The 16185-nt window shown below is 35.9% G+C and overlaps 1 protein-coding gene across 1 annotated transcript; it reads right to left on the bottom strand.

Annotated features, from left to right (window-relative positions):
• Positions 1-9001: 9001 nt before the first annotated feature.
• LOC125659976 (zinc transporter ZIP1-like) lies at positions 9002-15383 on the bottom strand. Its single transcript, XM_056150365.1, has 2 exons — positions 15003-15383; positions 9002-11528 (listed from the first exon to the last, which is right to left on the bottom strand). Exon 2 carries the CDS (start codon positions 11492-11494, stop codon positions 10532-10534), a length of 963 nt encoding a protein of 320 aa, XP_056006340.1. The 5' UTR covers positions 11495-11528; positions 15003-15383; the 3' UTR covers positions 9002-10531.
• Between the last annotated feature and the right edge of the window lie 802 nt (positions 15384-16185).

Raw genomic sequence — 16185 nt, 5'->3', positions numbered from 1 at the left:
GAAAATTGAACGGGATGAGGAGTATATGAATGTATGCACCATTTCATTGAACACGGAAGGACAACGTGTGTTTTGCAAGGACATTTGTAAAGCAGTTTGTAGAAATTCGTGGTCGGACATGACTGCAGCGAACGATCAAGTCATGGGTACAACAGCTGTAGTACTTTCTTTGCCTACTTCGATAGCTTGGTTTGTGAGAACTTTTGAAGTTTGTACTAACATTTGAAGTAGGGGGATCAAAGTCTTTAATTATTACTCTACCCCACGAAATCGATCGCAGAGATTCGTCGGAGGGAACACAACAACGTGAATCTAGTAATTTGACGTTGAACGATGAAGTAACGGCACTTAATTCTTTTGTGAAACAATCGATGCATGTAGACAACAGGGGTCGAAATTAACTTTTTCTACCACAGGCTAATTTTAGCCTGTGGGTAAAAAATCCACAGGCTAAAATGAAAACCTACAAGCTAAAATGAAAATAATGAAGCAGTGCTCTTTTTATATATATATATTTTCAATCAGTGATTTTCCCCATCATTACTGAGCCTAGTGGGTCAACAGGCAGCGTTTGGACAAGACACTAAGTTACGTAAGTCATATGGTGCAATGTTTAGGTCTCTTGATTATCGCACCTCTAACAGTCTAATCCACGACTTGTTTACCGCAGGTCTAGATCCAGTCTTCCAATTTCATGCCACATCAGGGTTGTCACTAGTGATTTTTTAAAGCGAATACAGGGCTCATGGCTTTATAAGCAGCACGATCACGAGTCCTATGACTTTTTTGATAATCGTCTACGCGGTGAGAAATACACCCGTGTCGTCACTACAACCCGACCTCAATATGACAATGACATTCTCATGATTCTGATAAAAATAACTACCGGAAGATTTGGTAAAAGATAGATTCCGATATTTTTTTGTAGATAAATGAATAACAAAAACGTCATACTTGGAATTATTCAATTTAATCACCCCTATAGGTGAACAGGACTCGTGGCACATGTCGATATGCGATGTCCAATCTCTAAAGCATTTGTTTGACTCCGAGTTTCTTAAAAAATCATAAAAGAAAAATCCGGATAAAAACGGTTATTGAAATGGGTCGTTCATGTAAGCGTTTGTATGATTCAGAGTGCAAGTTTGAGAAAAGCGAATAGCGCATCACCGTATAAAACGGATACGATACGATCATAGTTTGTAAATCACCACTCGCTAAGATTTTCGAGTGTCCATTATTTTTACTCGCTATTTTTCACATGTACTCGCATTTTGCGAGTATTTCTCGCTAATTTCGACCCCTGAGACAAGTAAATGAATATGACGGTTCTTGACTGAGAATTCACCGTCCTATGGCGACTCTGTGGCGGATTGGGAAGGGTGGTGGTGCAATGATATTGGTTTACTATAGAATAAAATATTTATTCAACCAATTTGGGCCCCAAGAGGAGCATGATGATGTACATTGACAAAATCACAGAAGCATGTGACAAAGGAAAACAAAGATGATTGCACTGCATGATGAACAGAGAGTTAGCCATCACATCTATCAATGCATAATAAAAACACATTCATACAGTACAAGCATAGTAACTATGTTGCAGTAATCAACTTTAATGTTATACATGCACATAACTATATTGTACATGTATGTTGTTTTCTTATATTGAAATTTACAATTAAATATTGACATAATAAAACAGCAAACTCAGGATCTTCATTTTGACATAATCCATGTAAACAGATCAGTAATGTTAGGCAGTACTAGGTTTGGAAAGGTTTTAAATAGCTTATTCAAAAATTCTCCTCTAGGATTATTATATAGTGGACATTCAAGAAGAAAATTCAATTCGTCATCTGTTGAACTTGAGATACAGTGTTGACAGACTCTTTCACATCTAGGAAGAATTTCACATTTACCATGGTATATCAATTTTTCTTTCATATCTGCCTGTTTCTATCCGTAAACAATGATTACTAATTCTGAATTTAGTGAGAATTACCCGATTGTCTCGAGTTTTTAAATTCAGGTATTTTTCAAAATTGAGCAACCTTTTGTACTGAAAGTATGTACTTAATTTTCCAAATCCTTGCATATAACGTACGGATATTTTTTTTTTTATCGGAACGTTTTATAATAGTTATCACCCTTTCACAAATGGCGGCGTTTAGGTAGTCTGGTCCCATTTCCCACAATTCCGTAGTAGAGAGTGCGTGAACTTCATTGTGGGAAGGGGGAACAGACTAGTGTTTTGTCGGTATGCATTCTCTACCCAGGGTTCTTTGCGTTACTCGCCAGAGAAGCTTTTGTAACGCGCCCTCTGGTGAGAAATGGTCGGCATGCAGTGAATGAGGTGCTGGATATATACAAAGGACGGTCCTAGACCGATGGAAAAACACATTCATTTCGTTTCATTTTGATTGTATAAATACATAACCGGCCTAAATCGCCCACATTCATACCAAGTACTTTTGACTTAAAAGCATGTTGATTTTAATAACAAAATCATATAAGTTCAGTCGGAATATTGTGATAGTATTTTAGGCAAGATTATAGTGGACAGTTACTTTTTTTCCCACGAGTACATTTATTTGTACAGAAATTGTACGTATTATACGGTTGACAGGGGATGTTTACTCCTCCTAGGCACCTGATCCCACCTCTGGTGTGTCCCGGGGTCTGTGTTTCCCCAACTATTTTGTATTGCTTATAGGAGTTATGAGATCGATCACTGTTCGTTATCTTCGCCTTTCATTCTGTAAATTCATTCATAAATTCAACACATCCGGGATCCGGGTTAGAATAGGTCCTCAGTACCCCCTTGCTTGTCGTAAGAGGCGACTAAATGGGGCGATCCTTCGGATTAGACCGCAAAAACCGAGGTCCCGTGTCACAGCAGGTGCGGCACGAGGAAGACCCCTCCCTGCTCAATGGCTATAAGCGCCGTGCAGAGTCCTAAATTGTGCAGCCCTTCACCGGCAGTGGTGACGTCTCCATATGAGTGAAATATTCTCGATAGGGACGTTAAACAATAATCAAACAATCGACACAACTGCATTTTCAATAAAATGTGAAATGCATAAGTTAAGCTGATGTTCGTGGAAGATCGTTATGAAATAACACCCCCCCCCCCCCCCCCATACACACACAACAAAATGATCCCCTCCCCACATTACATGTAACATACATATGTATTAAGCGCTTCTATTACACAAATTGCATACTTCCATCGTAACTCATTATATGGACATGGTATAGCAATGCTGTTATAGCATCGTAATGGCGGACTGTCACGTGATATTGAATTAGTGGTTTTACAGAGAATTACATGTACTTATTTACGGTGACTGAAGCAGCAGTCACACATCAGCGGATAACGCTAAAGAACGTCTTGCGGATAACAAAAATTGTCAATCTCTTCGTCCCCATTTCTTGTCCAATTCTCTTTTGGCCAACGAGTTCTTTGTCTGTCGAAGTCCGGTCTCTCCGGCAGAAAGTTTTGAGGCTATGGAGTCCGCTTATTGTACGGTAACTCTACGTTTTAATCGGAACTCCTGCGTTTCTTTTCCTGTACTTGTCCAGTTCACATCCTTTAATGTCCGATGGACATGATTCACAGCCTGACTACTATCAAGCATGCAATGGGTCAAACAGAGATGGACACCAATATCATGTTTACGGACAAGAAATGCATGCAACTGGTTAATAACGGTTGTCAATAGAGGTCCATGGGATCGGTACAAGTCTGTTCGTCTAACACTGAGAGAACGTTATTCAGTTTCTCATGCGTCCTAAGTTCGTTTAACCCGGTACTTGTCTGTTATTTAGACGGGAATCTCCAGATTCAGACAGGATTTCTACCTGTGAATCTCGGGCGGTCTGCTCTCTCCCCAGCATTGTCAAAGGAGGAGGTGGAGGTCTTGTTGTCTTTCCCCGTCCCCTGCTTTTACCCTTCATAACGTTTGTAGACCTTCCTTTTGGAGGCATCATGGAAATATGTCCAAAAAGGATGATAAGTATGAAAAGATATATATCCACTTTCGATTTATATCCGTCTTGTCAGTCAAGTGACCGGTACAAGTCCGTTTGTCTAACGTTAAAAGAACGTTATATTAGTTTCTTCTGCTTCCCACGTTCGGTGAACCCGGTACTTGTCCGGTATTCAGACGGTAATGTCCGTTGATAGACCGTTGATTACCCAGTACATGTCGAGTAATCGTGCGGAAAGTATGCGTTTTATATGCTGCATACACCGATCGCAGTTCCTGAGCCCCAAGCAGCGTGGCGGAAATGACTTTCATTAATGGATACCAACGGACAGAATTATATGTCAGAATTATTTTTATCTGTGTGACGTCCTTTTATGTTCTCAGGTAAGATGTAACCGCTCCTTTAGTGCTTTTACAATGTATTCCTGATTTACAGTAAATTAAGGGTTTTATAGTAAATTATTGATCTACAGGGAGGAACAATAATAGCCAGATAAATAGGAAACGATCATAGCTAGATAAATAGAAAACAATTATAGCTAGATAAATAGAAAACAATTATAGCTAGATGAATACAGCAGGAAACAATTATAGCTAGATAAATAGAAAACAATTATAGCTAGATGAATACAGCAGGAAACAATTATAACTAGATAAATAGGAAACAATCATATCTAGATAAATAGGAAACGATCATAGCTAGATAAATAGGAAACTATCGTATCTAGATAAATATGAAACGATCATAGCTAGATAAATAGGAAACAATCATGGCTAGATAAATAGAAAACAATTATAGCTAGATAAATAGGAAACGATCATAGCTAGATAAATAGGAAACAATCATAGCTAGATAAATATGAAACAATCATAGCTAGATAAATAGGAAACGGTCATAGCTAGATAAATAAGAAACAATTATAGGTAGATAAATGGGCAACAATAATAGTCAGATAAATGGGAAACAATCATAGCTAGCTAAATAAGTAACAATTATAGGTAGATAAATGGGAAACAATCATGGCTAGATAAATAGGAAACGATCATAGCTAGATAAATGGGAAACAATCATAGCTAGATAAAAAGGAAACGATCATAGCTAGATGAATAGGAAACAATCATAGCTAGATGGATAGGGAACAATTATAGATAGATAAATAGGGAACAATTATGGCTAGATAGATAGGTGAAGATAACGAACTGTGATCAATAAGCAATACAGAATAGAGAGTTGGGCAAACAGGGATCCCTGAACACACCAGAGGTGGGATAGATAGGAAACAATAATATAGCTACTAGATTAATAAGAAACAATTATAGCTAGGTGTATAGTAAGTGTAGAACTGTAGCTCTCTGAGAAAGTATTGGGACAGATCAGAGAGCTGTAGAACCACCCCTTATTAAAACCTTCGATTTATGGCGCACCAAAAAAAAAAAAGAAAAAAAAAAGCGCTCGGTTGAGGACTAATGGTCTGGTATTCTTGTATCGCGGTCTCAAAAATTTGATATGAAAAAATCCATAACATATTTTCCTTTTATACTTGTGTCCAAACATACCTTCAGATATTCATAAAGCCACATACAACCCGGAAACTCGCATCTTCAAATGATTTTTTTTTTTTTTTTTTTTTTGATGTCCAGTGGTTCTTGTGAAAAAAGATTTTCCCTATATATTCGCATATAAAACTTTGGTACCCTACTGTGGCCCCATCTTACCGCCGGGAACCATGATTTTACGAACTTGAATCTGCACTATATCAGGAAACTTCTAAGTAAAATTGAACTTTTCTGGTCCGGTGTTCCTGAGAAGATTTTTTATATTACTCCACTCTTCGATTCAAAGATTCTTTTGCTGTTTTTATAAATAATCTTAAAATTTCTTTAAAATTTGCATTTAATTCGTTATTTATGTAAACAGTTATTTTGTTTCCTATTTTTAGTTACCCCAGTTTGATAGTATTTCATGTCCTTTTTAAATTTATCTATTGTTCTTTGTTTTAGTTTGCTATTATTGTTTAACATGTAAAGCGCTTTAGGGTAATTGTGTTGATTAGATAAAGCGCTATGTAAATATACAATAATGATAATAATTAAAAAGCATTTTTCACTTCTATCCCGTGAGGATCCGGGTTTGAATAGGTCCTCAGTACCCCTTGCTTGTCGTAAGAGGCGACTAAATGGGGCGGTCTTTCGGATCAGACCGCAAAAACCGAGGCTCCGTGTCACAGCAGGTGTGGCACGATAAAGATCCCTCCCTGCTCAATGGCCGTAAGCGCCGAGCATAGGCCTAAATTTTGCAGCCCTTCACCGGCAGTGGTGACGTCTCCATATGAGTGAAATATTCTCGATAGGGAAGTTAAACAATATTCAATCAATCAATCTAACTTTTCCTTAATAATAATTTGGTCTGAAACATCTTTGAAACAAGGGCGACATAAATTGTAAATTTAGGACTCTTGCACCCCAGGGGCCTCAAGTGCAGGGGGAAACTGTCAAAAATTTGTAAATTTTCATAGTATTCTTCCCTACATCCGAATATATGCAAGCCAAACTAAATGCATAGTGATGTGGAGTCAGGCCTCTGCCAAAATGATAAATTTCACGATCTTCAGGTTACATGTCCTGACTCCAGACCAAACTTAGTAAATAATATGTGTAAAACATTTAAAACATCTTTAATGTTATTTATACGAAATTGAAACTAAATGGATATTTAGAATGAGCAGGTAGTCCTTTGCCAAAATTGTTGATTTCATGGTCCCAGGGGCAGGGGTTTTAGTATCGGGGTGGGACCAAAATGGTCTAACAATTGAACATTTTAAACTTCTTGGTAACTAGTTTTTCAATTCTTTTCATATTTGGTATGAAGCATCTTTGAAACAAGGGTGACAAAAATTATAAATTTCAGCACTCTTGCTGCCTTAGGAGTGGTGCCAAAAACTGCCAAAAATTGGCTAATTTTCAAATATTTTTTCTCTACAACCGTGAATGTGTAAGAAAAACTAAATGCATAGTGATAGAACAGGTAACCATTTGCTAAAATTTTAAATTTCATGATTCGAAGATTAATAGTTTTGGTATCGGGGTGGGGCCAAAAAGTTCAGTGATGAAATACGTTAACAATCGAACATTTTTACCTTTTTGATAACTACCATTCCAATTCTTTTCAACTTTGGTATGAAGTATCTTTGGGACAAGGGGGAAACAAATTGTAAATTTCAGGACTCCTGCACCCTTGGGGCCTTAGGGTTGGGGGCAACATCAGCTGAAAATTTACCCATTTTCAAAAATCTACAACCGAACGTTTGTAAGAAAAATTAAATGTGTAGTGAAATGGAGCAGGAAGACCTGTGTAAAACATTTAGATAATATCTTTTTAATGCTATTGATACTGAATTGAAACTAATTTTAAATAGATATTTAGATGGGGTAGGTAGTCCTTTACCACATTAGTAAATTTCATGATCCTAAAGGGTAAGGGTTTAGTTCCAGGGTGGAGACAAAATTATCATATTGATTACCGTATTGTCTTTATCATTTGAAATACTTCTTGAAGTTTGCTGATATGGTATATTTAGGAAAAGCAGAAAAGGATGCACCAAAATTGTGAATTTCGCAACCTCGGGATATTGACCCGAGGGCGGGTCCAAATTAGTCATATGTTAACGCTACATATATTATATTATGTGACGTCCTTTAACCTATAGGCACTTTCGAGGACATTTAAGAAAGATATGTTTTTAAAACTTATGCATGTACCTTACATGTACCTTTGCTGAATGTTAGAATTTAGCTTAGATATTCAGAACAGGAATTTCCCCCTAGATTTCATAGGCCTTCGGAGTAGTGATACTTTAAACTAATACTAGTACTCAGGTGACCGATAAGGCCTGTGGGCTTCTTCTTGTGATTATCTCCCCTTTGAAGGGGATATGGCCCATCATTTGAACAAATTTTAATCCCCTTAACCCAAGGATGATTTGTACCAAGTTTGACTAATTGGCCCGCTGGCTCTGGAGAAGGTGCAGAATTGTAGCTCTTTGAGAAAATAATGGGACAGATCAGAGAGATACAGAGCCACCCCTTATAAAAACGTTCAATTTATGGCGCGCACACTCTCACACAAAATGCGCACGGTTGAGGTCTTATATCGCTATATTCTTGTATTGCCGTCTCATGAATTTAATATACAAAATTTCTAGCTTATTTTACTACCATACTTGTGTCTAAACATACCTTCAAATATTCATTAAAGCCCCATACGCCCCGAAAACTCGCAGCTCTTAATGATTTCGTTCGTTTACGCAGACGTGTAACCTATTTAATTCTTTTATCACTTCTGGTTTACTAAACACAGAAGGATAAATGGTACGTACTTTTGTTTTGATGTTTTAATACGGGATTTTGATATCCCTCTTACACTTTTTATCCGGTCTGACAAGGTATTAAGTTCTTTTTCATATTTAGCCCATCGTCTGGCACAATCTTGGACAGAATTCATAATAGAGATAAATTTTTGTCGCCAATTGAAAGACCGAGGTTCTCTGAATTTAGGACCTTTTAAATTAAAAGGTGAAGATAACGAACAGTGTTAAATCTCAGTTATTTCAAGTCCTCATTTTCAACTACATTTGTATATCAATATCACCAGTAATGACATGTCTAGATGGACTATAGTTGAAGGAAGAACATGTAGACCTGTGGATTAAACATAAAATGGTCTATATCTAGGCATTGTAAAGTTTGTAATTAAAACGTTTGGACGGAATAGTGGAAATATAATTGTAGAAAATACAGAGTGTAGACTTGAACTTAATTGAAATATGCTGAAATATATGACTGAACTTTTTATGACCAAGAATGTTACTTATGTTGACGGTATTTCTTTCTTTGTTAGTAAATTTGAGTTTAAGGAACTGGTGGCATGATGCGGAAGGAATATCGTCCATGAACCGCGGTGGTTTAAAGAGCCTGTGATAAATTCTATAACAATCAAGAATACGATTTGCCTTCATTTACATTTTAAGACTGGAACATTTCCGCACAAATACAAAAGTGTTTATTTTAAAAGTATTTATATTTTATCAACTTAGTTGCTGTATCTAAATTCATTATCAGGCAACAACAATTCAGAAGTCTGTAAACATAGAGAATACTGAATGAATGAATATTGTTTAACGTCCCTCTTGAGAATATTTCACTCATAAGGAGACGTCTAGAGAATACTGAGACACTGACAAAGATAGTTCATATAACACTGTACAAACTTAACTTAGAATATGAAGAGGCGCATTACCCAGCAATAAGGTAAACGTTATATGAAATTTTCTGGTTGAAAATCCTGTTACAATTAAGGTATCCGATCCATAAAACCTCCACCTCCCAATAATTAATTATATAATACAAAACTTGGTATCAAATGAAAGATAATTAACATACACAGTGATTCACCAGAAGAATTTTCAAAATTGACAAGACATATAAGAAATATCTGTCATAGAGATTAACATTAATCCCTATGTGAAAAACACATTTCTGACATATAAAGTCATTTAGAATATAATTTCCAAAGAAAGCTCGTGGTGAAAAGATTCCTATTACCTTGGTCTTTCAAAATATGTGAAGAAAAGTAAAGTTCACCATATAAATTATGAAAATATTTAATTTTTTCTACATTTCTACAAGGAAGGATAACTCTGACAAAAAATCTAATTCACTATAAATAGATGTGGCATCATCTAGTCTCTGCCATCTTTATCTCACTAAAAATCGGGCATTTTGTTTTCACAAAAGATTTAGTGCTACAGATATTGACTTTTTGTAAAAATAAATGCTTTTATGGATTGGATACCTTAAGGTTGATCGATCCTCATGTGATGTCATAGGTTTTTGCTAAAATCATTATTAAATTAAAATTTGCGCATATTAGAAATACATCATTCAGAGGAATTCTATTCACTGCATAAAATAAAAAATCTGGTAAACTATTGATACTGAAAAAGTTTATATTTTCCATAGATAATCAAGTATCTATGATTTAAAAAATGTTGTCAAGGGCAATAACTCCTATGCTGGTATTTCTTTTACTGCATGTTTATTATACATGATTTCCTCAATATCCACAAAAATAGTTTATACATATATATGAATTAGCAGGTTTTTTTTAAACTGTTGACATTTAAAATTTGTCATTTCAACAAGTTTTTATCTATAATAAATATTCTTTATAACGAAAATGTGTGATTTTTTTATGTTAACATATACTTCTGTTTTTGTATGCCTGACAGCTTTATAAATGTGGAAACATACACATTTTATTTGGTTATTAATTAAATCTAACTATACTGAGTGGAAATTAATACGGTTTTTCCACTTTCAACTATTAATATTGATAAATCACACGAGGATCAATCCACCTTAAAAGAGATAAAACGTAACTTGCAAAATTTGTAAAATTTTATTTCAAAAACCAAATTATAGTGGGCGGAAAAAAGAGCAAACCAAGAAGTGCAATTGATACTGTAGTTAGTAAACATCAACTAATGGTCATGATCATCATGATCATGTTTGACAAACTGAATGCCAACAACAATTGCAAAACCAATGATTGTGAACAAGACCTTCCAATGACTTCTCTCTTTAGTAGTGTGTATTTCATGACAAAGAATTTCAAAGAAAGTAACATAGAGAAAACAGCCAACAGATAGGCTCTGTAAGATTCCGGAAGCAATGTCCTGCCCATGCGCATCCTCACCAGCTTCCGTCACAATATATCCAATGACGACTCCGATCGGCGAGACAATAGACAACACAAACAACGACAAAAGTACAAATTTAAACTTTCTTAGATTTTCTTCCAACTTAAACCCCACACTGAAGGACACTGCGACCTTGTGAAGAGAGATAACCCCTAACAGAAGCCAAGCATCCTCTTCCTCTGTTTGCAGACCGACGGCTAAACCCTCAAATATCATGTGAAACGACAAGGCCAAAAGCAGAAGAAACGAACGAAAGGCCAAAAATCTGAAATGAGGCTCTTCCACTTCCACATTGTCTCCAAGATTTCCAGAATTACTCTCAATACCGATTTCTTTCTCTGAATTTTCAATATTTGAATTCTTCGTGGTATCCTCTTGTGGTTCTATTTTACTTCCATGGCCTGTATCATGAATGTGATGTAAATTTTCAGAGCCATAATATAAAACGAGATGCTCTAGTGTGAGCGTCATCAAAACACCACATCCGGTAATGGCTTCTGTGACTGGATAATCGTATGAGATAGAATCCGTCAGCAGCTCTCTAACCTCGGGCAGCAAATGCAAAATGGCCGTTCCCAGAAAGATTCCACCGGTTAGGCAGTTCAGAATTCCAATCCATTTCTTTACGCTCTCTCTTGACAATTTCTTTTCGAACACTCTTAACAATGCAAACGGAAAGAGTCCAATCAGGAAGGTGATGAAAAACAAAACGAAGATCCCCGTTATTCTCGCTGCAGAAACCATCTTTATCGTTGATTTACTGCACCAAGAAGAAAAACTATTAAAGAAAAGATATATTACTAAGACAAATATCATATTCTCTGTTGAATTCAAAAGATACACTAGTTTTCAGCAAAAGCACACACAATTATATGTGCGTTTTTTAAAATTAGTTTTAACTTGAAATTGACGCAAAGGAGGCTGTCCTACATGTGAGTGATCAATAACGCAAAGCAAATATAAGTGTAGTATATAAGTGTCGCATTTGTGATGGCTACGAGGTAGTGATTGATTTCAAGGTCCTCTTGCATTGAAAAGTTCATATATGACACTTGTATTTTCTCTAACTAAGCACATGGGTACAAAGTTGCAGTTAGTCAAATAAAAAGACAACCACGTGTAGTGTGATGTCAATTTGGTTCACACACTTACTCCCGGGAAACCACCGCGGTGGTGTAGAGGTAGAGCGTTCGTCCCGCATGCGGAAGGTCGGGGTTCGAATTCCGGCCTCGAGAGACCCAAGTCGTTAAAACAGGTATTGACAGTTCCATCGCCAAACGCTTGTCATCAGCGTCATATCCTCAGATATGACCTTAAAAACGGATGTCCCCTGTCACAGTAGGTGTGGCACACTAAAGAACCCCCACTGCACAATGGCCATAAGCGCCGAGCATTGGTCTGAATTTGAAGCACTTCACTGGCATTGGTGTCGTCTCCATATGAGTGAAAAATTCTGGAGAGGGACGTTAAACAATCAATCAATCAATCCTCTTCAAACGAATCGATGATATCAATAATTGAATTGATGCTCGCTACAATTCAATTGAAGAGAGCATAAATTCAATTAAGACCGGCGAATCTTAAGTGGCAAAAACTGAAACGTATAGCATTCATGATGTTCATCAGCGTCAAATGTTTTGACTGTAACAGAAGAACATCACGGATGCTTTATATTTCATTTCTTGCCACTGAATGTTCGCCGGTCCTAATGCGTGCACCAATTCAATTTAATGCACACAATAATTAAATTATTACTCTCTTCAATGAATTAATGATAATATTAATTCAATACGCAATTTCTGAGTTGCTCAATAGTTCTTTCCCTTTGTTGAACTCTTACGCACAGTGAGACGCAAAACATACTTTCGTCCACACGCGGTGGGTACAAATGCTTATCGCTGCCTTCACATATTGTCTAAATGATGATTATCAGACATCATGCAACCACCCAAATTGCTGGGGCACACAATTTTAGTAAGTTTATGATTATTTGATAATAAAATAGCTCAAACAAAAATCGATAATCGTAAGAGGCAACTAAAGGGAGATGTCCTTCGGATGAGACCGCAAAAAACCGAGGCATTGTGTCACAACAAGTGTGGCACGATAAAGATCCCTCCCCACTCAAAGGCCGTAAGCGCCGAACATTGGCCTAAATTTTGCAGCCCTTCACTGGCAATGGTGACGTCTTCATACGAGTAATATATTACACAGAATACAATCAATTACAGAGATCATCAGATCATATATACCGAGCTCGAAATTAAATTTTGCGAGCACTAATTCCACCACTTTAATGCCTGCATAAACTGAATTGATGAGAGCAGTAATTGAATTTATGATATATTCAGTTATTTGCGTTTACGTTGATTCATTCATCCTTAAATTCAATCACCTACGTCTGTTGACGTATCTACATAAGTAAACTATGGGATGTAAAACAACAGCAATCAAGCCCGGATGCTTTTCCCTACGTTATGACTGAAGGATCACGAGAACCATTGAACTAGAACAGCCAAAAGTTGTATGAAATCTTAATCCCTTTGACGGTGGATCGTTATGGCGTATAAAAACACGAGGGACATCTTTATACCCGGGGGAGCTGGAGATTACAGTATAGGGTGGGTTTGTTTTAAAATATAGGAATACTTATTTATAGAAAATCTAAATCAAATTAAAAAGTAAGCATCCTGTGATAGTGTGCATTCATGCTTTTTGTTGATAACTCAGTCAGTGTGGTGCCACAGTAGGGGTTTCATACTTGTAAAATAAGTCGGATTAAAACATCTTAATGGAAGGTGCATCTTCACAAGTCGAGGGTTATTGATTCGTTATCTCGCACTAACCCTTGACATCAGTGACTATCAAAAAGTTGGGCTCGTTCTGATTGTTTCCACAAAAAGTGGGAACCATTGAGAATGCGGTTCTATATATAACAACTTGAAGCGAGAGATTCAAATAAAAACAGGTGTATTGATACCTACAGTTATGGCTATTTCAAACCTATCAAAATCCATTCTTAAGTCATTAGAAGGCATTGTTCGATTTAAAAAAAAAAAAAAGTAAACATATGATCTACAATCATACTTGAAGCCTTGCTTGCTTTTTGTACAACTTTTCTTTAGAGCACTTTTAGGCTCAGGTGGAAGTTCGTAGTAAAGTAACACCTCGTCGATTAGAACATTCTTTTTCGTCTCCTATCTCTAGAAGTTTAGTGATAAGTTCTTTATTATAATAATAATAATAAATTTATATAGAACGTTGTTATAGCGACCATAGAATTTGCGAAATGCTGACTTGAAACGAGACTATGGAGACCCCTGTTGCTACAACTTATTTGTCAGTAGCCTGTCTCCATCCTAAATCATTCGTTGGATTGACGATGATGCAATGATTCAGATTCGTTGAAATTCTTTTTGTTTTACTTGAAACCCAGTAAAACTAGACAACCCCCCCCCCCCCAATCATTGGGGAAAACTTCCATTTCACGATCGTGGTTTCAGCACTATACAATAGAATGATACCTTATTGTGACCCTGCGGAAGCCCGGAGAGGTCATGCTTTGCACAATTTAAATATTTAATAATGCTTTTTACTCATTTTTAACATTAATTTTTGAAATATACGCATAGTACCATTCACTGTAAATTCGTTTGATTGTTATATTTCTCGCAGATTTAGACGAGCGTCTTGATGACTCATTTTAGAAGGTGTATAGCTATTTTCGATTTTGGACGTGCAACACTTTTAGGGAAAGTAACAATAGGCCTGCACTGCGCTTTAAAAATCCCCTTTTCATCAGTAGAATGTTGTAAAAGTGGAATATTCTATTTTATGAATTATGGTGATATTTAAACTATTTGAAAATTGCGTCTTCAATGTTGGATGTGTAAAAAGTAAATAAATCAATTTGAATATGATGATTTAAAAATCTCTATAATTTACGATTTCAGTTGTCAAACGTTGTACATAATGTTGAAATTAAACATTCTTCTTTTTTTTTTTTGGTACTTCGAATGCAAATTGATTTTTTAAAAATTTTTTTCAAAGCATTACTCTTCAGTTTTAAACTATTTGAATGTCACGAGAAAAATAATTCTTTGTGTGAGTTATTAACGATTCATTATAATGATAGCCTATGATGAAAATGGAACATTCGCACATACAAATTCTCACATGCATTTTATACGATAATTGAGCGATAAATCACTGTAAAATAAATCGAAATGATTTAAATGAATTTAGTCCTTACCAGTTGTATATCTTTTACTTTTCCGTAAAGAAAATTACAAAGTTATACAGCTGGGTATCCCAGTGATATAACCACCCCTAATATTACCGTCAGGCAAAGAGTTTTCTAGATATATGAAATCAATTTGTGTTCATCTTTTTTATACAAGGTAATGCACATGCGTACGCAGCTACCACTCCCCGAAAACTCGTTCTGCAACTTCCAAAAATATTCGCTCACCCTACAACGCCAATCCACAAGACAATCGCGAACAATGTATACAAGAAGATGACAATGCTTAAATGAATGAATGAACAGGTGAATGAAAGTGAATTTAACAGGCTGCAAAGAAAAATAAAATTACGTATAACAACTGACAGTTAATTAAGCGATTGTTGCCCTGTGACATGAAATACAAGGTATGCATGGGTCTGGCTTTTTGTAATAATAAAAAAATCCCATTCTCATAAACTTTTAGCATGTTCTAGTTAATATTTAATATTTTTGCCAACTTTTAGTTACTATGTTAATCTCATGTCTTTTTTAAAACGAATTTATTCTTTGTTTTAGTTTGTTTTACATGTAAAGCTCTTTAGGGCAATTGTGTTGATTAGATAAAGCGCTATATAAATATACAATACTAATAATGATAATGAAAACTGCGAATATTCTCGGTCGCCTAGTTTTAAAAGTTTTTTTTTTTTTAACATATACCAATGTTCGATCGTTACCGACCTAAAAACAATGTTGTGTCAATGTATTTCAAAGCAACGACTTTTCAACATAACATAAAATCTATACATACTTATAAAAAAGAAAAGAAACACGTTGAAATGCAATATTTATATGAGTATTTATTTAAGAGAATAATATTTGTTCGTATTATGGAACCCGGAAGTAATGAGTTCGCCGATTATACTAACTTCTCCCCTGCTACCATTCTTTTCATGTCCATATTGTGGAATCGTGTTGTTTATCGTCAAGAACAGTGTAAAATTATTTACAGCTTACTGTTGGCGTTGTTCTGGTTTTTTTGCTTGCAAACATTTTTGTGTGTGGGCATTTTGTTTTTGAACGCCAACTTTTGGGTTGTACTGAAGCCCGGTGTCTCACTGTATCGTGCTAGTTAAAACATTTTAAATCACCAACATTTTGTGTTAAATTTGTGATGTTAAAAAGTACGTCTTTTCCTCAACTGACACAG

Source organism: Ostrea edulis, chromosome 9, assembly GCF_947568905.1.
Source record: "Ostrea edulis chromosome 9, xbOstEdul1.1, whole genome shotgun sequence".
NCBI lineage: Eukaryota > Metazoa > Mollusca > Bivalvia > Ostreida > Ostreidae > Ostrea > Ostrea edulis.
Note: the sequence above shows the minus strand (reverse complement) of the source record. Positions and strands in the feature narration are given on the sequence as shown.